Source organism: Octopus bimaculoides, chromosome 1 (assembly GCF_046866305.1).
Source record: "Octopus bimaculoides isolate indiv1 chromosome 1, ASM4686630v1, whole genome shotgun sequence".
Taxonomy (NCBI): Eukaryota; Metazoa; Mollusca; class Cephalopoda; order Octopoda; family Octopodidae; genus Octopus; species Octopus bimaculoides.
Window position 1 is genome coordinate 95,999,092 of NC_142928.1, and position 27,200 is coordinate 96,026,291.

General features: G+C 33.4%; 1 protein-coding gene across 1 annotated transcript in view; it reads left to right on the top strand.

The window, feature by feature from the left end:
* LOC106876018 (chitinase-3-like protein 1) overlaps positions 1 to 25,950 on the top strand; it is a 30,792-nt gene extending 4,842 nt beyond the window's left edge. Inside the window, exons 2-11 of the mRNA XM_014924390.3 lie at positions 69 to 138; positions 6,283 to 6,454; positions 11,035 to 11,287; positions 12,653 to 12,756; positions 14,358 to 14,445; positions 16,105 to 16,290; positions 19,628 to 19,750; positions 20,246 to 20,376; positions 22,250 to 22,323; positions 24,377 to 25,950. Coding sequence (XP_014779876.1) covers positions 69 to 138; positions 6,283 to 6,454; positions 11,035 to 11,287; positions 12,653 to 12,756; positions 14,358 to 14,445; positions 16,105 to 16,290; positions 19,628 to 19,750; positions 20,246 to 20,376; positions 22,250 to 22,323; positions 24,377 to 24,585 — 1,410 coding nt within the window. The 3' untranslated portion in view covers positions 24,586 to 25,950. The remainder of the gene's footprint in view (positions 1 to 68; positions 139 to 6,282; positions 6,455 to 11,034; positions 11,288 to 12,652; positions 12,757 to 14,357; positions 14,446 to 16,104; positions 16,291 to 19,627; positions 19,751 to 20,245; positions 20,377 to 22,249; positions 22,324 to 24,376) is intronic.
* Positions 25,951 to 27,200: the final 1,250 nt, after the last annotated feature.

Below are 27,200 nucleotides of genomic sequence, written 5' to 3' on the forward strand. Positions count from 1 at the left end.
CAGATCAAGAAATGAAAATAATTCATATTACATTTTCTTTCTTTCTTTCTTCTTTTCCCCATATCCAGTCATTTTGTAGTCACAACGTATTGTTCCGAGGAATCTGGCTTGTTCTTGTTTTGCTTCAATGTTCACAAGGTAAGTTTGAATTCTTGTATAAGCTATAAGGCCACTGTTTGTGTTGCGCTATTCAGCTAGAGTGAGTGATGTACTTGTTGCATGCTTTTACATACTGATTAGTAAGCCAGGGTCTATTTTGACATTCAACCTTTTGGGTGCGAGTTAATTGATCACACTCTTCTCCCTAAAAACTGTTTAGACTTGTACCTGTCTTAGAAATTAGCGTGGTGAATTAGCAGAATCGTTGAAGTATGTCTTCAGATTCTATCGAGTTTAATTTTGCTTCGATCGTTCTGGGATGGATAAAATAAAGTACATATTCAAGTATGGGTATCAATTTAATTGACTAACCTCCAAATGTATTTTGTTGGAGCTAGTATGGGATATCCTGATACATTGTGATGAATTAGGTTCAGGTTTTAGCTGTTTGAAGTCTAAACCAATTTATTAAAGATAATTTTTGTTACTACAGATATAATTGATTTACTACCGATTTCTTTTATCATAATCAAGAGACATGCATATCTGCCCTTCTTTTGAGTTTAAACAGTAGTGAGTAAAATTAATGACTGTCCGCTTATATTGTTCCCCCAAATTTCAATAGACCTCCTTCTGCCATATCTTCTAGGGATATGCAGTTGCTGGATGTATTGTGTTATATGTGCTATTTTGAATAAATTTCTAGTATTACAGTCTGCAAAATTTAGTTCTGTCACTCTCTAGTCCTATAACATAGGTCCATGTGTTATAGGTGGCACCACTAACATGTTAATGACACAGATAGTATTATCGCTATTAAGATGAGTTTTTAAATATTTTATGACCATGTCAAAATATCCATTTTCACTCTCGTTCGGACACCTTTCAAACACACGCTTACTCATGTACATACACGCACACATACACACGCACTCACGCATACACGCACACACACAGAGGCACACAAAGACATACACACATATACATACACAATTTCACTCTCATCTATACCCAAATATTTGTAGAATGCAGAATCGTCCAGCTCCTGTATTGTCTTCCCTTCTTGGAGTTTCAAATCATCTGCTCCACTGACACATACTTCGTTTATGTATCAGTTTCTTGCATTTCTCTAATATCCAAAGAAAACCTACATTCATGTCTTTGTTAAACTGTTTGACAATATTGAAGCGATCCTTACGCTGCGGTTTGTTTGCCGCATGCAATTTTCGGCCAACCATGAAGAAGAGATTATGAATATGAGGTTGTTCCTCCTTCTCCCATCAATGTTTCTCGTATTGTTTTTTTTGTTTATTGAGCATTTTAAATGTAACATACATAGGATAAAATGAAGACAAGAGAATTATGCTTCTTGGAATATCTCAGTTGATATTCCTGTGAGAGTGGTATAATGTTATTTATGACCGTAAGAGCTTTCTGCCACTTCTTCACTGTTGTTTTAATGAAATTCACAATGATGTCAAATAGATATAACAAACGAAAAGTATTTCCCGTAGGCAATCAGGCAAATGTCAGGTTCTTTTGTTTTGTTTTGTTTTGTTATGGGCTTGTAATTTTTATGGTTTTTTAAAAAAATTTTGTACCTTGATATTGTCTAGTATCATCTTCTTAACAATCAGCTGGTGGACTCATAATTATTTGCTTAAGCAGGAATTTTGTGGCACCCTTGGTTTGGTACTTATTTCCAGTTTTATGATTATAAGTAGAAGAGACATAATTCTCCTAAATAATTTAATAATACAGTGAAGAATAATTTAATATTCAGTTAAGAAAGGAATGATGATTTATTATCGCAAAACTGGAGATTGAGATTTAATAGGTTTTCTCCGTAACTCTACCAAATATTGACAATAAATTTTATTGCTTTGAAAACTGAATCTGCAACTGAGAATAACCAATCAATTTTACAATTATGACATTTTATTATAATTTATTTTTGCAAACTATGTATTTTGTGAAAATAGATATTGATAAGACTCACTAAAATTATTTAAATCTTGTATATGTAATTGTGACTTTTAAAAGCTTCTCTTGTTGCAATAAAATTACGTTCACTATTGCGAAAAGATAGTGGAATTTTAAAATATTTTATAGTGTTAACTTATACCAAGATGACTTAATTGAAAAATAATCGACTTCAGAATTTAGAGTATTTCAGTCTCTATACAAGTTCAGACAAAGCCTGTCATTCTTCAATTTTATGGTAATATTCCAAAACTCATTATTTGTATTACAAAAACTATATGCATATTTTTGCAATGAGAATATAATGAGAATACGACGTCATTAGAATCTTGATTTTGGACAAGTTTTAAAAATTATGTCTTCTCGTCTAGGTTACATCTTTAATAAGCAGCAGCTTAAAACATATTCTGATTGCAACAGGCTTCTTAACTTACCTTTTGTATGTGTAAGCGTTGGAAACCCTGATTAGTGCATCTGCTTGGTAACAGAAGGAAAAAGCATCTTCAATGTTTCTTTACCAACAACTTTTTTCTTCCAACATTCAACAAGAATGCACTCACAAATTTGACTATTATATTGATTACAAGTAGATGTTACATCGTTTGAGCTTCAACTGAAAATTTGTTGAAGTTAACAAAATCCTTGTGCATACCATTAATACTAAATAGAATCTAGTTTAGTATTAAATACAACTCACACCCAGTTGTATATCTCAGCAGCTTCTATTAGAATGTAGTGATTGCATTTTGTCGAGAATTTACTTTCCTTTTTTATAATTTAAACTTTTCTTTTCTTTCTTTCATTTTTTTTTTCACATGCATTATTTTCTCTATTGAGCCAATAATTATTTGTTTATTACCGATTAGAGAGATATTTAAGTCACTCGATTTAGACAAAATATGGGAAGCATTTGCTAATTAAAGTATCAACTGGAAGATGAATATCTTGAAGAAAAAAGCATGATGCTTTTCAGATAAAAATCCTACTTCACGTCATTAGAACATAACTCGCTCAGAATTTTTCCGAGTACCAAAGCAAATCTGACGTCCGAGTACCAAAGCAAATCTTCATACTCAGATCCGGTTGGAAAAAAACCAAATTGCTGAAGAATACGTTAATGCATGATCCTGACTTTATACAGTTTACAAGTTTGAAGGATTCATTATTAAACCCAATTCCAATTATATACATTTTAAGCAATATTTTCTCTACACCAAAGAAAGTAGAAAACTTTAATGTGAAGATCAATTTCCGTTATTTTTTTGTAAAATCTTTGACCGTCTTCATTATTGGTGCATTAGCCGACACCCTCATTCTAGATTTAACGTTTTTTATTACAAGCAAAAGTTAATCATTAGGGTCGAAAGAATCTACTTACTTGTATCTCAAAACTTCTTGCTTTGTTCCTATGTTACAAACCCGAACAAACAGAATCATTAGACCGTCAGTGAAGATTCCTTGCGGCATTTGTCCCCTCTCTGTACATTCTGCATTTAATTCCCACCGGGATCAACTTTGCCTTTCATTCTTCCAGTTGGCAATGACTAACACCCTCTCACGAAAATAGCTGCTTTGTGCCAGTATTTGAAACCATTACTATTGTTGTTGTTGTTGTTGTTGTTCAAATTCTGCCGAGGTCAGCTTTACCATACATCCTTTCGGGGGTCGATAATTCAAATACCAGTTGAGTACTAAGTTCGATGTAATTGACTATCCCCTTCCCCCAAATTCTTTTAGTAGAAAGGATTATTATTATTATTATTATTATTATTATTATTATTATTATTATTATTATTATTATTATCATCATTATTATTATTATTATTATTATTATTATTATTATTATCATCATTATTATTATTATTATTATTATTATTATTATTATTATTATTATTATTATTATTATTATTATTATTATTATCATTATCATTATTATTATGAGGGAAGTTTTACAGTTTTCAATTCTAATAGAATCTGATCTCTAACTATGCCATAGTTAATCAAACGGGATAATTTATTCAGTTCCTTTGAAGAGCAGGGAGTCAAAAAATATATTCGGATACTTTACATCCAGAAGTATCAAGTACTTTATTTTGTATCTGAAAGCTTTCTTCTTACACACACAGGAATATATGTGCGTCACTGCGTGGGTTTGTGCGAAATACACACACACTCACCGGACACAAATTATCTTATGCTTCCAGATACATCAAGGTTAATTAAAGTAAGCAAAACTGAATGAAATATAAACAATATCACCTTACATATACAAACTCACGAATCAAATAACAAATAGAAAGACGCTTGAATGAATCTTTCAGGTACAAATGAGACCTCTTAGTTACAGCTTGTTATTCAAAAAGCAAAAGACAGCAGCTTCAATTCACTTTTAAATAGGTTCGTTCGTTTTATTGCAGTTGAGAAGCAAATACACTAAAGACGTTTGTTTTATATTGTTATTTTGGCAATCCTACGATGTCCTGAATAATAAAAAGAAAATAACTGTAAATTGCTATCGACTAACTGGTTAAATGAAAGAACACAATCGTAATTATTTTTAAACTAACTAAACACGAAATTTAGTGCAGTATGAAACGAAAATAACATTAATACAAATAAGTACTCGTTGTTTTGCCCTTTCTATACCGCGAATGTGGTATATATGGTATAACAATAGAGGGACAGAGATAACAAGGTTTCGGACTGGTGCCTGAACTGCTGATAGTGCGCACTGTGTCACCGACGCTGTATCTGTGGATAAGACGTTAGTTTTTGCTGGTCCATTACGATGGTTATGATAGTGATTACTCTTAATCTTTTACTTTATTTCAGTCATTTGACTGCGGCCATGCTTCAGCACCGCCTTTTAGTCGAGCAAATCGACCCCAGGACTTATTCTTTGGAAGCCTCGTACTTATTCTATCGGTCTCTTTTGCCGAACCGCTAGGATACGAGGGACGTAAGCACACCACCATCGGTTGTCAAGCGATGCTGGGGGGGGGGGACAAACTGTAAAAGAATATTATAAATTGTTATAGGTCCTGAGTATATGTACCAGGTGTGCAGCAGAGATAACATGTGTTTCTTTAGTTCACAGTTTTCAGTTCTCTTAGCTATTACACTTGGCTTTAGATGGAAAAGACAAAGCTGTCCAGCATGTTCGATCACTGTTCATCTTCAATTCAATACTCAAACTTTTTCGCTGTTCGGAAATTCCTGGCAAGCAACTTGCGCCGTTTTACATTTAGCCAGTTCCTTTGTTCTCACCCGAAAGATCATATTCCACATAACTGATTAGTGTGAATCTCGGATTGTTTCCAGTGTTAGATGCTAAGGAGAAGACAACTACTTCAACCAGCCGTATAGCCTGTTCTGGTGTTTCGTTATTTCAAACTGTCTTTATATCTGTTGTCCATCTACTAGCACACGAATAAGTAATTTCTTTCAGGCTGGCGGTTAGGTGTTATGTCTCACAGCTGAAACATTATCCCTGTTCTACTAATGCAACAATATATTGATCGACCACAGTACGCAACTGGTACTTAATTTATCGACTCCGAAAGGATGAAAGGTAAAGTCGATTTCGGCGGAATTTGAACTCAGAACGTAAAGAGGGTTGAAATACCGCTAAGCGTTTCGCCCGGCGTGCTAACGTTTCTGCCAGCTTGCCGTATTTCAACTCTTTCATATTGTGACAATTTATGTTGTAGCGTTAATAGAATAGGAATGCTCTGTCGTGATAACCAATGATGTAAATGAAATAATTTTAGCCAAGTTGGCCAGTGGTTACGTTTACCAAGAACTTATTTTTAAATGTCAAAATTTTCTTCTCAAATCATTTTGCCCGGAGTGCTAACGATTCTGCCAGCTCGCCCCTTATCATTATCTGTAATATTAAAGCTTGTGGGTTAGCAGAATCGTAACAACGTCGGAAAAAAGGCCTTGCGGTTTGTTCCAGCTCTAAATTCCGAGTTCAAATCTCACTGAAGCTAACTTTGTCATCCTTTCGCGTTGATAAAATAAAGTACTAATCATGTACTGGTTCGATATGACTGGCTAAACCCGTCCCCCAAATTGCTGACCTTGTGCTGAAATTAGAAATAATTGTATTATTTACTTTTTAAAAAATTCCAGTTATTTTTAGTGAATAACTCATAAATCAACAGAATATCTTATCAACAAACGTTGTATCTGTTTCAGTTTGGAGTTACTATATAGTGTGTTACTTCACCAATTGGTCGCAGTATCGCCCTTCGGGGGGAAAGTTTTTACCTGAAGACATCAATCCGACTTTATGTACACATATCAACTACGCCTTTGGGAAAGTTGTTGGAAACGATATCCGTACAGTGGAATGGAACGATGACGCTCTGTAAGTTCTCATCTTTTATTTTTATTATTGTCTACGACTTATATTGTGTATACGAGAGAACGTGATTTTTTTTTTAAGTGGCTCTCGAAGCGCATAAATTAATAATGATATTGGGTTGAAAAACCATTTGGGATAGAAAAATTGAAAGCTTCCCGAAGGACACAAACCCACATCTTAATGTGCTTCGAGATCAACTATTCCAAAGAAGAATTATTTCTCGTTCTTTTGAGATACCTAGTGTTTTGCAGTCACTGCAAACTCGCCACTGTTTCCAGTGTTCAATGCTGAGGAGGAGATAACTGCTCCGAAATATAAACATCCATCGACCCGGGTAGAGAGCGCTGCAAACTGACCTGGTGTGTTTACACCCTTTTTGTCTACATTGCTAACAGGAAAAAGTGTTCTTAAGAGTAAACATTTTATATGAAAGGATCTAGCAAAATGTTTGTAGATGAGACCTGAGTTGTTCTCATACACACACGCATACACACGGACACACACATACACACAATCACACACACACGCAATACATACACACAAACACACACAATCTCTCACACACACACGCGCATACGCATGCAGACACACACAAACACACACACACACATACACACATACACACACGAAAAAGTAGTAACGGTTTTCAAGTTACATGCAGCGTTAAAATTACTCAGATGAAAAGAAATGGCATAGCAATGCCAGAAAATAAACTAAGTAAACAGATACACGCCCTGTTACTGTTATTATATGCAACATTATCATGTACATCATAAAACCCACAGGCACGGATACATTACTTTATCCTTATCCAAATCTATATTTTCTGTACATTCTTGAGCGTCATACAGGAATTAATATATAGCTAAAGAAACTAGGGGTAATAGAAAAATAAACATACACGCTCATGTACATGATTATGTATATAAATACAAGACCATGTATGCATAATTGTGTGTATGTGTGTGTAATTATGTACATACGTTCATATTCTTATAGCCTCACCCTCTCCTCAAATAAAGATATTTTCGTTGACACAACTATATAGGTATGAATATCAGTATCATTCTTATATGCCGATGTTTGTGCACACATTGAAACATTCGTTCACTACTATAAAACACACATAGAAAGTTCCAGTGCATACAAACATATGCATGTACATATGTCTACGTAGTGTATACGTGTAATATTTGCGTGAATATGAATGAGTGGGGGGAAGGGGTGCTCGTGTTTTTGTATGTGTGTGTAGCTGAATAACACTAAACAATAAGTAACAAAAAAAAAAAACAACTTTCTCTGGAAGATTAAAATACGAAAGGTACCACAAATGATGTAGTTTCGTTGAAGTGTTGGGTGGAAATATTCTAGATTATTATATCGTTAACACTTAACAATAAAGATTTCTTATCTTTCCAGCAAATAAGCACATTGTAACAGTTTAACACGTTAATAGCCCCCCCCCCTTTCATGTCTGAGGGGGTCTGTCTATGGCACAAAGTAGATGATGTATGCTTGTATGTATATATATATATATATATATATATATATATATATATATATATATATATATATATATATATGTATGTATGTATATATATATATATATATATATATACACATATACACATATTTATATATACATGTATATTTATATGTATGTATGTATATATATATATATATATATATATATATATATATATATATATATATATATATATATATATATATATATATATATATATATATATATATATATATATATATATATGTAATAGTATAATAGGTTGAATATGTGATGGGTTGATCGGTCACGCTTTACATTGTATAGAGAGAGTAAAGAGCATAAAAGAAAGAGAAACAGAGTTAATAGAAGAGGTGTAGGATGAGTGTACATATTGGGCATGGTGACAGGCAATGAGTAAATCAATGCTACACACACACACACACACACACACACACACATAATCAGAGAGAAAGACTCGGTTTGTTACCCATCTTCTCGTAAAAGTATAATACACATGTATTCTACCAAAAAGTATTGAGTAATTCTTCAGTATATGAGTAATGTTAAATTGTTTTTATTATAATTTGACGTAAACACGCACACTCGCACGCACGTACGTTAGGGTGTTGGACTTGCAACAAGGTTGAAGCTCTGATTCCTAGACCGGGTGGTTGCGTTTTGAGCGAGATATTTCATTTCATGTTTCTCCAGTCTAACCAGTTGTATACAAATGCCAGGGTAGTGTTGGTCCAGCCCCGTTCTTCTTTCAGTTATCACATGCTGAATGTTCCAGCGAGTCAAGAGTAGGAGTGCCGAAAGAGAGAGAGAGAGAGAGAGAGAGAGAGAGAGAGAGAGCCCTTTCAGGTCGCCACCGCAAGGGTACCTAAAACAATAAGCGAAAACATGGTGCATACTTCAATGTCATAGTTGTTTGCAAGTGACAACTATAGTCTTAATTTTATGTATCAGGAGTAGAAACTACCGGTTTCCTAGACATCACTACTAATATAATAAAATCTCACCAATCATCAAAAATTTAAAACATACGTTATTGGTTGATTTCATGAGATGCTAAACTAATTTAAGAAACATGAGTTGCTTTTGGACAAATTATTCGCATACCTGTCTACAGGCCGAGTTATTATTGGCTCGCGTGACTTTGCCAACTCTACATAGCTCGCAAAAGCAAAAATAAGCTCTTAAATCTCTCTATCAGTCATTTAAATTGTAAATTAAGTTAGAGCTCATATATTTAATGCAGGGAGCTAATTACAAATATTTACGTGTTGAAGGAAAGACAATGTTAGTCAATGACTGATATATAAATTTTTTTTCGTTAAGATTACAGGGACGTGTTTCGGTCTTGTTACGACCTCATCAACGGAACATAGCCTTCCCTTACTGACGCAATAACGAGAAAAATAAGTTAATAGACAAATAATCAGTGCAAAATTTGGTGTAGGAAAAGAATATTTTAGACACAAAATAATTCGCAACACCATCAGAATGAAAAACTAGTTAAGTTAGTGTTAACGTATTTAATACTCGCTAAATTAGATATATTAACACTGAATTAGCTAATGTTTGCTATACGAACGCTGTCTTTGAATCATTTGAAATGTAAATAATTTACAATAGACAGCTGCAGCTTCCGGTCTTATGCAGCAGGATTCATACAATTATTTAGTCTCCCATATAATGCAGAGTACAAATCCTCTTGTGAGAATCTATTATTCATAATATGGCAAAACTGGCGCCCAGAAAAATAATTTCAGAATTAATGAATCGATCAATCTATGCTGATTACTGATTATGACTCGAGATATATCAGATACCGACCTATTTCACATGATGTTTGACTATTTCAAAGTATGCTGTCTGTCTACACGTTTAAAGTTTTATGTATTTGTTGTGTTTGTTCTTGTTACTGGAGACATGAGACTGTCTGGCTGATTTCGCTTCGTGTAAAACTCTCTACGATATCTCTCCACACGTCAAAAATAAAGTGTTAACACATCACGTCTTACTAACAACCTATTTCGTCTTCTCTTACCATTATGTCAGCAATGACAATTATAAGTAAAACGTCATTTGAAAATACTACTCGCTGGAAGAAAAATATACCTTTCTCTGGAATCGGTACCGTACATACGTTCATATTGTTTATATTGTATCGCAAAATTCAGTTTTCTGAAGAAATAAGATATCTTATAGGGACAGGCGACGTAGGTAAGCTACCTCATTAAGCGTTATTTTGCTTTGAGAGGAATTCTAAGATATTTTCTTTCTCTTATATAAATTGGACGAGAGAAAATTGACTGATAATTGACATCTAAATTGCTCTATGCTACTGTTGGTATTTTCAAGTATTATCGTTGAGGAATATATATATATATATATATATATATATATATATATATATATATATATATATATATATATATATATATATATAGTTCAAACGGGGTTAAGCGTCCATAAAAATCAAAAGTTATGGTTGAAAACGTAAATAAAGTTGGAAAAGGCACAAAAATAGGTGTGTGTGTGTGTGTGTATATATATATATATATATATATATATATATATATATATATATATATATATATATGTATGTATGTATGTATGTATACATCGACGTACCAGATTATACCAACTTAACATCATTCGATGATAAATATATGATGTCTCCCCAGTCTATCACACTAGGACTTCATAATAGTAAATCCAGTTTTGAAATATTTGAAAACTGCGAATTTTTTGATGATTTTCAGAAAGTATTTCCAGAGTCTCGGGGTGTTTAAAACTGATACGGTAACCTGTGTCTTCTTCAGTGCTGTTCTTGAAAGACAAAAGGCCTGAAAGGTCATTTCAAAATAACTACAACAACAAAAAATGTTTAATAATAACTAGCAGTTCATGATTTTTATTCGTTTTCATGTTACGCGTGATATTTCAAAGCTTATTCATTCTATAGAAAACAAGACACTAAAGAAATATAATGACGAAATATAATGAAGTTCAAGTTATTTATGTAATATTTAATTGCTCATGGTTTATATCAAAATATTTCTTTCAGCATTAGCCGTGTTCTCGATCTCAAAAAACAAAATCCCAGTCTAAAAATCTCAATAGCAATTGGAGGCTGGAACGCTCGATCTCCCGCCTTTTCCCAGTTGGTATCTTCTCAGCAAAATATTAACGCCTTTTTAACGAACTCTATTAAATTTCTCCGAAAATATGGTTTTGATGGCCTTGATATTGACTGGGAATACCCAACCAAACGTGGAGGTAAACCAACTGACAGAGAAGGCTTTTCCCAGTTAGTGCGGGTAGGTACACCACTCAATTCTATAATTAAAAGTATTTTTCATTGTGATATGGAAATGCAAACGAAAATGTACATGTTGGTATGATGTGGGATAAAATTGATATCTTTTTTACTTCACAGAACTTTTATTTGCAATCTGATTCGTCTTAACGTAGACCATTGCTAGCCTACCGACTATATGTATGATTACTATAATACTTATACTTTTTAAACCTAAAGGAAATAAAATAATGTAAAAAGACAGCATTAGAGTTTTTGAAGTTGAAAATGTCTATTAAAATTCCCTCGTCTATGTTTACGAAGAAGCGTGAAAAAATTTGCTAAAATATTTCGGTTTTCGATGAATGTCGTATGAATAAAATAGGATCTGACTGAATGTATGGGAGAGAAAGAACAACAGTGATAGAGAGCGGGTGAATCTTTTCTCTGATTTCTATTTCAACATGCAGCGTTAACGCTGTGTCTCTGAGTGTAACTGAACATATACAATACATCTCAGTACCAGTCATGTACAGAAATCAATGGTGTCAACTAACCTCTCCTTTGAAATGACTAGTCTCGAGGCTAAATTGGAAATGATTATTACTATCTTATTGATCAAAAATATGAAATTGTAATTACGTTAAATTACCCACACAAACTGAAAACTGCAGACAGATTTTAAACCATTTCTGCTTCACAGATTTGCAACGAGAAACTGTGTAGTCAAGTTGGTAAAGTATTTAACTGACTGATCATGTGTAGTCTGTTCAAATCATCTGTATGACACTGGGTACCTCGGCTTAATAAGCAGTTAGAAATTGGTACCAGTTCGCGTTCGTTAAAAAAGAAATGCGTAACCATTGATTCTGAGTGTGTCACTATTCTTAAAACTAGATAAGTTTTTTGTTTTTTAAGCAGTTACGTAAATAAGATCAGATTATAGATATTGCTGAAGGAGGAAATTGTGAAATATATTTGTATTTATTTATTCATTTAATTTTTCTTATCAAACTTACCCTTCTTTGCAAGATTTAAAATCTTATATTTCTTTTCCTTGCCTATTCTCCTGTTTTTGCTTACAGGAATGGCCTCTGAAACTACTTAGACATAAAACTTTACTTCACATGTTTTCTGTGCAAATCATTTCCCGTGATTTGCTTTTAGGTTTTCTTGTTTTGTTTTTCTCAATCAATTATGTACACTAGTAAAGTATATTTTTTCAATGTAACATCTTTGATTTTCGTATACATTGATACCATATTTATCTAAATCGCTTCAAGGTTTAACAAAACACGGCAGTGTTTTGGTGGGGAAAAAAACGAAATCCATGAATTTAATGTGATTTATTTATTCACTATATTCATTTTTCTAATTGTCTTGCCAGACATTGCGACCAGCATATCAGAGAGAAGGCTTGCTACTGACCGCAGCTCTTTCAGCAAACACACATTATTCAAGTCAATATTATGATATTCCAGTTCTTGCACAGTAAGTAATTTTTTTCTTTGATAAAATAAATCATTTTTAATGATTTTTTTTATCTTTTAAAAATCGCCTGTGTTTTATATGTTTGCTTTATGTATGTAAATAAACATATATGTTAACATCTTTACACACTATTAATAATTGATCTTATCAAAATCATTCATGGTTTATCTACAGAAAGATCGTTGAAAATGTGTATTTATTTTAATGTGTTTATTTAAGGCTCCATCTAGATAGTAATATTGAATTAATTTCTCTATCTCGTTTTAATTGCTGGTTTTCTCTAAAACATTTATGGTGTATCTGTCGAACGCTTGCTGATACAAGAATTGTTCAGCTGAGACCTGTAATCCAGTAAATGGGTCATAGGGGCAAAATTTGGCGACTTCGTTGTCAGGAATTTCAGCGGTTTATGCTCAAATCCATACTCATCATGCAAACCAATGATCAAAAGCGTTCCAGCAAAGACCATCAAGTCTTTTTTTTTTAAGGATACATCACCGAACGTGTCTATACTATTGAATATATCCTTCCTCTTTTTAAAGACATCATTTGATTCGAGGGATTTCTGGCTGCCATAGAAATATTGATCGGTATGCATATTTGTAACCCATACCGTTATCAGGATCGGTTTGATCTTAAAATTAATCAAATCAATATCGCACTTTTTAAAATAGATGAAAGGAATTTCAATTGATATTTTTTAAATCAAACACAAAAATTTTGATTAATAGAGAGACGTAATGAAAGACGTCATCCATGGCTTTCTTAAAGGTAATAGCAGCCAGTGTAAGTGAAATAAAATAGTTTCAAAAGGGAGTAAGAGCTAGGTTCAGATTCTGTCAGATAGAACGGTTCGGGGTTAAGTGTTTTTCTTTCCTTTTTTTTTTTTCGACATTCGTGACACTTCTAATGATTATGTTTATATCATAATACAAATATCATTGTAAAGATAATGCTAACCTCTTTCAATATCTAAGCATTGTTAAGACGGCGAGCTGGCGGAAACGTTAGCACGCCGGGCGAAACGCTTGGTTGTATTTCGTCTGACTTTACGTTCTGAGTTCAAATTCCGCTGAGGTCGACTTTAACTTTAATCCTTTCGGATCGATAAATTGGGTACCAGTTGTGTACTGCGGTCGATCTAATCGACTGATCCCCCACCTTAAAAATTTTGGACCTTGTGCAAAGAGTAGAAAGAATATCTAAATATTGTTTTAAGAAATAACATTTTAGTTGTGGAAAAATAACACAATATTTTTAAATAGGTGGTTTTAATCAATAAATACACAGCTTTATTGGACTATGAACTGTTGTTATGTTCTTATATTTACTGGTATAAATTCCTGTAAAAAAGGACGGAGTCATATTATCACATTCCTGGCAATAATGTCTCTTAGATATCTGTCAGGTTTTTTATTCAACTTCAGTTAGGCTTTATGGAGTAAAATAATTTTTGTTTTGTTTTTTCTAGCAGAAAAGATGAAATCATTGCTAGTAAGAGGTGCTAACCGCCTCAGTATTCTGTTTGAATGACTTCAATATTCTTGTTGCCGTTTATATTTGGATTATATTATCTAATATGCATTTTGTTTTCCTTGTAGGTATTTAGACTTCATAAATTTAATGACATACGATTATCATGGACAATGGGAACAGAAAGCTGGTCTTTGCAGTCCTAATTCAGAAGTAGTAAGTATTATTATCATCTGATATTTCTCTAAAGTTTCAAATTTACTCAGAGGAAATTATAGGGATGGGGGTGGAATAAATAATTTCTGGTTTCTCAATATTTTCTCCCTACCTGTTTGAAGCCATTACATTGCAAGTACTGCAACAACATCATTTTGTGCTGTTACGTCATCTTTGGAAGTAAAAATTGGTTAGCATAGATTTTGTTGTTGAAGTTGAAAGAGTTTGACGCATAGTCAGGTGACAAGAGCTTTTTTTTTTCCATTTCAAGAAATTTTTCTTGAACTTTGACCCGATTGTAATTGAGGTTACTGTTAAAATATAAGGATAATTTTTAGTGCTTAACAATCAAACTATTTTTTTCTGATGGATTCCAAGTCAATTTTTTCGCACTCTAATGTCTAATTTCATAATTTTCAATTTTCAAAACATAACTAAATGGGGGCAAAATGAGTAATGACTAATTTCAAGAACTTCTCTTTAAGTAAATGGTATGTAAATATATCGGGATGAAAGCCTCTCCAGCAGATCGTGAAGGAGCTATAGAGAAAATTTTATGTAGAGTTTTTAGATTTAGTCAAGTTATGTTAATTTCATAACATGTGCCATTTTTCCATGGTCCTCTTTCATTTGACCTAGATATTTAAAATTTTCTAATGTCTAGGGTGGGTTTTGATGTATATGACTCTTTTTTCAAATGTAATTCTGGAGAAGCGAAGAGACAAATTTACCTTATTTTGTTGTACTCATTTTTCCCCCTCTAAATTTGTCTTTTGTATGTCCAAAGGAGACAATTTTCTGAAATAGTGTTCTGAATATGTTATAGTGTTTTTAGTGCACTTAGAGAAGGTATTTTTGCTTTGCTAATATAGTCTTTGTAAGGTAGTGTAAAAAAAATTATTTTTTCTCAGTCAAAAATACAGTAAATATTACTCGTTGTGTCACCCCTAACTTTCCCAATGAAATTACCAACTAGTAAAACATTTAAGAGTAGAGATTTCCAATCGGTACGCAACGGCAAATAAGTGTGTCACAATATTTAACGAGGTAAACCTATAAAATAATAAAATTTTATTCTGAAAATTTGAGAAATACCTGAAATTCTAAATATACAGTCTTGATAAGTATGCTTCTTTTATTGAATAATGAAGTAAGTCCTTGATTTTATAAGGTTTAAATTATTTGTATTTATATCCTAAAATTCACAATACTTTCTTAAGGCATTGTATACACAGAAATATGACTGTATACACAAAAATGTGCCAAAATGCACCAAAGTATTTTCTCTGATCCATAGAGTGCCTCAAGTATAAACAGTTCTAGAAGGTGGTATTGTAGCAAGAACAATAAAGTGCCTACTTATAATATCACACTCTCATTCACAAACGTGGACACTCTTCTGTTCCTCTCTGTTTTTTAGTTTCTGTCTCTGTTTCTCTCCATGTGTATATTTCTCTCTCTCTCTCTCTCTCTCTCTCTCTCTCTCCCTCTCTCTCTCTTTCTCTCTCTCTCTCTCTCTCTCTCTCTCTCTCTTCTCTCTCTCTCTCTCTCTCTCTCTCTCTCTCTCGCTCTCTCTCTCTCTCTCTCTCTCTCTCTCTCTTTACTTCTCTCAATTTAAAATGTCATGCGTAGTAATATTTGGTCTTTTTAACTTTTCAGCATGAAACAGTTGACTTCTATATCCGAAATGGTGTGCCAGCAAATAAACTTACTTTAGGTTTACCAGCATATGGACGATCTTTCACTTTGGTAGATTCTGAGTTGTACGGACTTGATGCTCCTGTTGCTGGAGGTGGGCAAGCAGGGAGATATACCCGAGAGAGAGGATTCCTCTCGTACTACGAAGTAAGCTGATTTCTGTATATATATAAATCATTTCAACTGAATTAGTAACAATGTTAGAATCTTTTTAAATTTATTTCATTTCGTATTTTATATTTTTTCCAAGTAGCAATCCTTTAAGCAAAGAACTTGCTCAGTTTATATTTCAATTATATATGCCTTCATTGGCAGTTTTTTTTTCATCCATTTTTTATTAAGCCATAGAAAAAGCAATCAATGTAGATTAAAGATTGCTACCATAAATTTAGAATAGGCACTATAATCCACTATTCCGGGCTCTACATTCAATATATTACTTTATGAATTAGCCTTTTTCAAGACTTAGCAAAACTATTATAGGTTAGTGTTTTTTTTTTTATCTATATAACAGGGGGAGTAACTTCTAAGATATATTGTCGGGCATTTTGATACTTGTTCAAGATTCTTCGCCTTTCATAATCACAATAGTTTAAAATATCGCAGAACGTCCTCAAACTGTAGATTCATTCTACTCAAAACTTTGCTGCTAATTTGATCAAGACATGCGTCTTCATGAATGAAGAACTGGGACGATATTATATATGTATAATATATTCATAATACATCCACAATATATGTATCAAAAATAACTACTATATATGAAACCGAAGAGACAATAGAGAAGCAGAGTAAATAGAATATGGAGTTTAGTTACCACTTCCTTGCTCTGTTTTACAAATTACACCTTTGGCTCAATTGTTGGTTTCATAAAAACCAGAAACAATAATATAAGTACCAGCAAAATTCAAGGATCTATGTAAGCCCTTAGACTTATGCCCTTTAAGAAGACCTATTGCCTAACAAAGAAGCTGCACAAATATAACGTAAACTGATTGGATACTTGGATCTGATACCCAAGAAAGAATGAGCTTGGGAGATGTCCGTGGTTTACACCTGACAGTGTTCAAATACAAATTTTCATAACATTGTCAGAAGTTATGTTTCCAAAATCTGAACACATACCCTCACGCATACAAACATATTTTCATACATGCATACATACATACATACATATACATACATACATACATACATACATACATACATACATATGTATACATGTATAAATATACATGTGTGTATAAATATGAATGTTTTATATATATATATATATATATATATGTGTGTGTGTGTGTGTGTGTGTGTGTGTGTGTGTGTGTGTGTGTGTGTGTGTGTATGTGTATAAATACACACACGCATACACGTGCAACACGTGCAACACGTGCATACATAGATGTGTACGTGTATCTAACTGAGCTATGAGTGAGTATTTATTGCTAATCTCTAATATCAGTTAAATAGTTTCTCCCAACAATAGTTTCTTAAGCGTTTTCCTTGTTCATCTTTGTGCAATCTTTTGTTCTGCAAATTTGAATTTTCATATGGGAATCACGTCTGCGTGCACACACAATGTATCTCATATGTGGTTTTGTATGTTTGGTGTTTATAGACATATTCAATTATATACACAAAGAGTTATTGTTATCTGATATTTATTGATCTTGCGCCTTTCTTTTACACAATCATTTCATTAAAAGAACAGAGGCATTGTGGAAGTTTGTCTATTATTCATGTGAGATAAATAATGAGTTTACTTAGATTTTTCTATATCGTAGGAGTTCCCACGTTAATTCCCCTATATCTATTTCTTTATTAGCTTCAGAGAAGTGTGATTGCAAATAAAACTTATCCATTTCAGTAGAGTACAAACAATTCAAAAGTGGGCTATGTACGGTCTCTGAATGTAACTATTTGCAACACTATGACCTTTCTGAGAAGCATATTGCCCTCTTCTCTAAATTCCCTTGTATCTATCAAACTCCTGAAAAGTCGGATCAAGGACCATACACATACACACACACACACACACACACACACACACACACACATATATATATGTATATATATATATATATATATATATATATATATATATATATATATATATATATATATATATAACATTCATATTTATATACATTACGAGTTTCCTTTTGTCTTCTCAGATACTTTCAAGTTTTAGACTTACAGTATTTTTAGTGTGATGAATCAGTAAGATAATTTTTTTTTATATATTATCTATTTAGGTAGTTCACGTTTCTGGTTTTGAATCACATAGAGATCTATTTTCATCCTTTCAGAGTTGACGAAAATTATGCTTGAATCAATTCAACCAATTATACTTTTCCTCTACTCAAATTGGTGTGATACATAACTAAGGAACTCATCTAATCACATCTACGTCGGATAAAATATATACCCATACAATCACATGTTCTTACATTCTCCTGTCAGCTACAGGAGAGAACGCAAGAAGGCTTTCATGTCCGCTGCGCCTTTATTTGTTACGTTAAGATATCAACTCAGATTCTATAGGTACAGCGTGGCTGTGTAGTAAGAAACTTGCTCCCCAACCACATCGTTCTGGGTTCAATTTTACCACATGGTTCCAAGTGTTTTCTGTGATAGACTCGAATTAAAGCCTTGTGAGTGGATAAGGTCGACAGAAACTTAAAGAAGCGTGTGTGTGTGTGTGTCTATCTTTGTATCTGTGTTTGCCCCCCACTACCGCTTGACAACCGATGTTGGTGTGTTTACATCTCCGTAAAGAGATCGATGGAATAAGTATAAGTCTTAAGAGATCGATTTGGTAAACAGATCGATAGAATAGGTACCAGGTTTAAAGAAATAGTACTAGGATTGATTCATTCAATTGAAAATTCACAAGGCAGTGCCCCAGCATAGCCGCAGTCTAATGACTGAAACAAGTAAAAGATAAAAAATAAAGTTTCTGTGACTGAGATGTTGTTTAAGACGTTGTATGTAATTATGTGTCGAGTTGTTTGTACGTGTGTTAATGCATTTAATGTATGAAAAGTACATGAGCATATGAGCGGAGTGTATATGTGCATATGTATATCTTCCAATGCGGGAAGTTGTACTTGTGTGAGCCGGCATTAACGAAACTTTTAAAGTCTATACTCATTGTAAAAATTAAATATATTTTCATTATTTACATTTGGCGGATATTTGTCCTCATCTTGTTTGTCGTTAACACAACGTTTCGGCTGATATACCCTCCAGCCTTCAGCGGGTGTCTTGGGGAAATTTCGAACCTGGGTTCTCATTCCTAACATATTTTTCGGTGTTATTATTATTATTATTATTATTATTATTATTATTATTATTATTATTATTATTATTATTATTATTGAGTGAGAGAGCAGTGCATGCCAACAAATGAGAGCATTATGCAAGTATGTGATATCATCATTACTTTCTTGTTTGTTATTTATTTTTATTATGTATTTTTTTCTTTCAGATTTGCCTAAATATTCGTAACAACAACTGGATCCGCGAATGGTTAAACAAGGAAGGTGTGCCCACTGCTCGTTTAGGCAACCAATGGGTTGGTTATGATGATATTCAAAGTTTCCGAGAAAAAGTAGGTATTTCTTTGAACATTTATTGTTTCCCACAATAATTCATTCCTTGCGTCCAACATATATGCTAAAAATATAGCCAAATTTCTCTTGTTCTGCTCACTATCATCATACAAAAATTCCCCCAGTTGGAATATCTTGTAGTCTTTAGACAAGATAATCCAATTTTGATGATATGCTTGCTCGATCAGAAATCAACTGGAGCTCACATCTTAATTATCAACATCTACTACTACTACTACTACTACTACTACTACTACTACTACTACTACTACTACTACTACTACTACTACTACTAATTCTACTACTACTACAACTACTACTACTTCTACTACTACTACAACTACTACTACTATTACAATTACTACTATTACAATTACTACTATTACTACTACTAAAATTACAAAAAAATTAGGTACCATATCTATAAATATTTATATATATGTCATCGCCAACCCCTACATATAAATAATACTCTTCCATAAATTTTATTGCAGTCAAGATATATTAAAGAAAAAGGACTTCTTGGAGCAATGTTTTGGGCCCTTGATGAAGACGATTTTAGCAATAAGTGTGGCAACGGGAAATATCCATTGTTAAAAACAATAAACAATGTATTAAAAGGAGGGTAAGTCAATTTATTTAAAAGTCATATGTATTATATATAAGGTGATGTACTAAATGACGTAAGCAAAAGAATTCTTAAGTAAGTGAAAATGTCCTCATAGCTGGAGAAATAAATCAAAAACCTAGAGGCACGTGTAAGAGACTCAAAGTAAGAGAGGAAATAATCCCACGAAATTAATTGGAAATTGATTTCTCAAAATTTAATTTGCATGCTGTTGGGAAAGTATGTTCTTTGATGCAGGAAAAAGACAATTACAGACATATTTCGGTCTGTTAGATCTCACAGCATAGCATAAATTACTCGAGTGTGCCTAAACAGATAAACGAGCTGCACAAATGATTTGTTTATAGTGATCAATTGTTCGTGCCCCACATTAGCTCACTCTCTCAATCAAATCGACGTTGTCTGAAAACGTGAGATGGAGTGCTTTTACTCAAGAACACAACGCACCACTCGCTCTAGGAATTGAAATCACGATCGCTAGATTGTGAATGCAACACCCAAATCACTAAGCCATGCGCCCTTAATAATAATAATAATAATAATAATAATAATAATAATAATAATAATAATAATAATAATAATAATAATAATAATAATGCCCTGATGCAGCACCAGGCAGTGGCTCTCTTGGCTTCTGATCTTAATTGATTGGAAGTGTTATCATGTACATTGTTTTGTCTTGTTATAAAAGATAGGCTACAGCAAATATTCTGCTCAATACCACAGATTTGCTTGTCAGTTGCTTGACCTTAACCATTTGAGCATGTCACTGAGTGGCTGACGATATGTGCATCTCTGATCATGAGCAGAAGTAGTGGGGAAGCATCATACCCACGTGCTGAGAGGAATTCTTTGAGGTTTGGATAATTCACCTTTGGAAACATGGGTGTTTTGTTCAATATCCTTTGTTCAATATCCCTTATTCAGGGACCTTTTGAGCGAGATGAACTACTCGATCTGAAGAAAATTCCAATTGGGTCCCACCTGCAAGGTCATGCGCTGTTTGTACATATGGTTGTGATGCATGTGCCTGGTGTACCCTTATCAGACGAGTAGTCATGATGGGTATACTGGGCTTCATATATTTTATCCCAGTGCCACTTTGATGGCATGCACTGCTCTCTCATTCAATAATAATAATAATAATAATAATAATAATAATAATAATAATAATAATAATAATAATAATAATGAAGGGAGTGTAAATTGTAGCAATAGCCCTAAAGGTTAATGAGATTAATGAATAGTTTTTAACAGTTACTTAAATGCCGTTGAAAGAAAAGATGTCTGCGACAAAATTTGGTAGTTGTAATTAAGATAATTTCTACAACAATTGTATCTAAGACATGTGTATGTGTATGGGAGGTGTTGTGTGTGTTTGTATAGGAGTATATGCATAAAGCAAAACGTGTGTGTGTGTGTTTGTATAAAGAGAGAGAGAGAGAGAGGCAGACAACCAGACAGAAAGACACAGACAGAAGCAGACAGAAAGACAGACAGAAAGACAGACAGAAAGACAGACAGAAAGACAGACAGAAGCAGACAGAAAGACACAGACAGAAGCAGACAGAGAGACAAGTTTTAATGAACTGTAGCATTTGACCCAATGTTTCACAACTGCAAGATGAAATCTACCCTGAAATGACTGCACTTTTTCATCGTTTTTCAATGTCAAAAATGTGAGAAGAAAATAAGCGGAATGCAATCAACAAACAACTCCTTTCTTAAAAATCAGTGTTGAGTACTTCCTCAAAATCAAAAGAAATCTGCCTTCCCGATACATGCCTATGTTTATATCAAGATATACTTTGTTTTGCTTAAGCTTCAGTCTTTTTGCATATTAAAATATTTTTCTTCCATACATTTGTAGAGTTCCTCCAGTAACACATCCAACATATCAACCTATAACAAGCACATCAGTTACACCAGCTCCAGACACTTGTGGTAAGTGTTTCTATTATTATTATTATTATCATTATTATTATTATTATTATTATTATTGTTATTATTATTATTATTAGGGAGGTGAGTTGGCAGAATAGTTAGCAAAAGGCTTAGCAGCATGTCGTACGTCTTTACATTCTGAATTCAAATTTTGCTGTGGCCGACTTTACTTTTAATTATTTCGGGGTCGATAAAATAAGTACCAGTTGAACATACAGTCGATATAAATCGACTAGCTCTCTTCCCACAAAATTTCAGGTCATGTGCCTGTGGTAGAAACAATTATTACTGTTATTATGGAGTGAGAGAGCAACGCATGCCATCAAAGTGACACTAGTGTACTAATATACGAACCCCAGTATACCCGTCTGATAAGGGTAAACCAGGAACATGCATCACAACCATATGTGCGGAACATGGTGACCTCGTATCATGATAAACAGTGCATGACTTTTCAGGTGGAGCCCAGTTAGAATTTTCTCCAAGTCGAGTGGCCTACCCTGCTCAAAAGATCCCTGAATAAGAGTTGTTTTAAGGTAATGAACGGAACACCTATATTCCTAGAGGTAAATTCAAACCCCAAAGAATTCCTCTGAATACATGGCTCTGACGTTTCTACACTACTCCTGCTTGTGAACAGACATGCACTTATCATCAGTCACTAAGGGACATGCTCAACTGGATAAGGTCAAGCAACTGACGATCAAATCTGTGGTATTAAGCAGAATATTTGCTGTAGGCCATCTTCTATACCAAGACAAAATATGTTAACACTTCCAGTCAGTTAAGATCAGACGCCATGGGAGCCACTGTCTGATACTATATCAGGGCATTTATTATTATTATTTCTCATTATCACAGGGTTTTTTTGAGCTCCTATAGTCATGCATGCGAAGCGGGCTTGCTACCTGCAGCCTTCGGTGCCATGCTAACCGTTCTTTTTGGCTATCTAATACCTTTTTTAAAAGTTCTACTGGGCACTCAACTCCAATTTCCTTTATAATCCCTTGATGCCTTTTGATACTGTTCCTAAAGACCCAACAATAATTGGCTCTATCTTCAACCTTCATTTTCCATAGCTGGACTATTTCATATTTAAGGTTATATTTATCTATCTTTTCACCTTCCTTCTTGACTATTCGTGGTTCAAAGGGGCATGCAATATCAACTATATAACATATGTGGTGCACCTTGTCCACCACCACTAAGTTAAGTCTGTTATGCTCTAGCACCTGATCTGTTTAGATTGGGAAATCCCAATTATTATTATTATTATTATTATTATTATTATTATTATTATTATTATTCAAATTCTACCGAGGTCGATTTTGCCAGTCATCCTTTAGGGGTCGATTAAAGTACCAGTTACGCACTGGGTCGATGTAATAAACTAGTCCCTTCCCCCAGAATTTCAGGCCTTGTGCCTATTGTAGAAAGGATTATTTAATCCTAGTAGATAGGCTGTCTTTTTATTCCGTCAAAAATACAAGAACTAGTGGCAGATCAGTGTCAATCAATTGACTACATCACTTTCTCTAAAAATCGGCATCTTCTATCAAATATAAGGAATCCTGAGGTGGATGATAAAAGCAAAAGAGTATTGGGCAGTTTACCTCATGGTGTTCACTTTGAGTTGAGTTTTGATTTTTCTATAGAAGTAGATCTGAGTGAGTACCTTCTTTTCTTCGTAACTACAGTGGCTGCTCCGTATATTTAGTCTAACCTGGTGATATTGATGTTCGTAAATCTATTATGACAATGGTAGCATTTTTATTGATGTCTATTAGCTTTAACATGACAACAATATCCGGTTTCATAACTGGTATATTAGTTTTGTTCTTGAGGTGTATGCAGCATTGCTTTATTTTGGGATGATGTTGCAATCCCGTTAGAGTTGGCTTCACACTTTTCTCTTTCGCGATTGACAAAGTAAGTACCGACCAAATACTGGAATCGATTTAATCGACTATTCTCAGTGCCAAAATTTGTGTCCATGTGTCTACATTCAAAATCAATAAATCTATATTCATACTTTTTTTCCATTTCTTTTCAGATTATTTCACATCAGTCCCTTTATATTGTGGTCACTTACGAGGAATGTTTTTATATCTTTATGACTGCCGTTGCTTCATCCTATGCGAAGAACTGTATGCCAAAATATTAAGATGTCCGTCTTATCTCCTCTTCAACCATCAGACTATGACATGTGACTGGCCACAAAATGTACATTGTTTCCGTTTCCCTGGTCAACTTGGGAAATAGTGCCGTTATTCTGTTTACTGTAATATTTACTGTACAAACTTTGTTACACATCAATCCAAGTCTATGTTTCTTTTGTAGTATTTGTTAAAAGAATGCTCACATTGCTTTACACCAGGTTCATGTACTGAATAAATTTCCATTTCAAATAGGTCATCTCTGATCAAGTAAACTTATAATTTATGTTAGAATATAAAATAACAGGTTTTAATTGTCCTGCTGTTGCATTTTTTTAACAATAAATTATTTAAGATATACGTGGGGCAACAGAGCTTTAATCATATGTAGATATAATGTAGATGTAGATATAACGATATAACGGCTAATGATTGTTATAATATAAAAAACTGCTGCAAAATCAAGACATTTGAAAATACAACAGATATTACAATTGCTGTAATTGTGACGATTGATGTAACAGTACTGCCGTAGTCTTAGCTCGATATAAGAATTGTACAGTTATTTAAGCATGAAGATCGATGTAAGACTGTTACATAACGACAGTAAATGTGAAGAAATGATGAATTCTGTAACATAAGAACCATAGCAATGATATGACAATCATTTTAACGATGTGACAGCCGTTGTAACAAACTCACATTTTGAAAATTGATATGGTAGTAGTTGCGGTGAGATTATATTCATTGTAACAATATTTATTGAAAAGATATAACTGTCAATGTAAGGAAATAGTTTATGTCACAACAATATAGTTGCCGTTATGGTTACATAAGAACTAATGTAAAAAATACTGTTTTCTGTAATATTTTTATTACTTCCTGAAGAGTAGTTTTATAAGAAATTGTAAAGATATAGAAGTTATTGTAATGATATAAAATGGTGATATCACAGCAGTAATAGTATATCAGTTACAGTAATACTAAAGTAGTTATTGTAAGGCTATAACGGGTGCTGTTTTAACATTTGATAATCAAAAAAGCTTTTAAGAATTATACCGAAACAATTCTGAAATACATTTAATGATTCCAACAATATATATTATCAATTTCATCACTGAACCATATAAATTATTTTCAAGTACTCTATATAAGCATACTTGGATTGGTGTTGCTATATAAACCCCCATCTTTTCGTTGGGAACCAATGTATATACTTTTTCATCTTTGTAAATGTGTAATGAATGTGAAAAAATGTAAATTCTAAGAGACAATGGTTTACACCTCGTATTTAGGTCCTTGTAACTGTCCTTATTTTTCAAAACAATATTTACCATCATCAATGCAACAAACTAACATAAACACACACGCACACACACACACTTATCTATATGTAAATTTACACATCCTCACATACATAATTATACCATGCATTATCAAACGTGTTTAAAATTAAAACCAATTCTGCTCACTTTTGTTTTTTGTTGTTGTTTTTTGTTTGCTTGTGTTTTTTGTTTTGTTTTGTTTTTAATTTTAGTAATCTGAGAATAAAAGCAATGCAAAGGCTTTTTTTATGCCTTCAAAAATTGTTTAAAATATTCTGCAAGTAATAACTGAAATAAGCTACTGAGAAATATCGTTTTAACACTGTCTACTAAATATGTCTTAAAATAGGCGTGGCTGTGTGGTAAGAAGCTTGCTTCCCAACCACATGGTTTCGGATTCAGTCCCACTGCGTGAAACCTTGGGCAAATGTCATCTACTATAGGTGAGTGCCGACCAAAACCTTGTGAGTGGATTTGGTAGACGGAAACTGAAAGAAGCCCATCGTGCATGTGTGTGTATGTGTGTGTGCGTGCGTGTGTGTGTGTGTGTGTGCGTGTGTGTGTGTGTGTGTGTGTGTGTGTGTCTTTGCGTTTGTGTCTTTGCGTTTGTGTTTGTCCATCACCACCACTTGAAAACCGGTGTTGGTATGTTTACGTCCACGTAACCTTGCGGTTCGACAAAGACAATCGATAGAATAAGCACCGCATTCAAATGACTGAAACAAGTAAAAGATAAAAGGTAATTGCTTTCTTTTAATATTCCTTTTCATTTGTTGTTCTGTGGAAGGTGAGATATCAAAATCGGAACGGAGAGAATAGAAATACATCAAAGTATTTAGTTTTTGTTACAGTGAGAGTCAACAAAGTAAGTATCAGAAAAACACCTCATTTAGAAGATTGTCCTTATGCCAAAGAAATATATCGATATTGGGCGTTGCTCTCTTCCAGTAATCTACTCAGGTATTGTATTGGATTAAATTGATAACATCGTTCTTCAGAATTTGTAGCCTTACTCCACAGCTAAATATCATTAATAATCGATATTATTTGCATTTTGAAATTCAAAATTCTGTAACATAATCTTCACAATTCATTTGACATTGTCTGTTATTACGATACGGGTTACTGCATATTTCTATCTAACATTTACGCCAATCTGTAAAGGGGTTCCAATATCCTAGATGTGATTGTTTCATTTTGCCAGTATTGTTAATGGTCAGGGGAATAAAACTCATTTCCTTCTAGTTAAAACGTGTGACCTTCAGACTACTCACTATTTATGAGAAAAGCGACTTAGTTCAGAGGAGAGATGAAATAAAAGTTTACAGTAGTAACGAATCACTACTATAACCAGAACACTTTTTAGCAAATACAAATATTTGGCGCACTCTATACC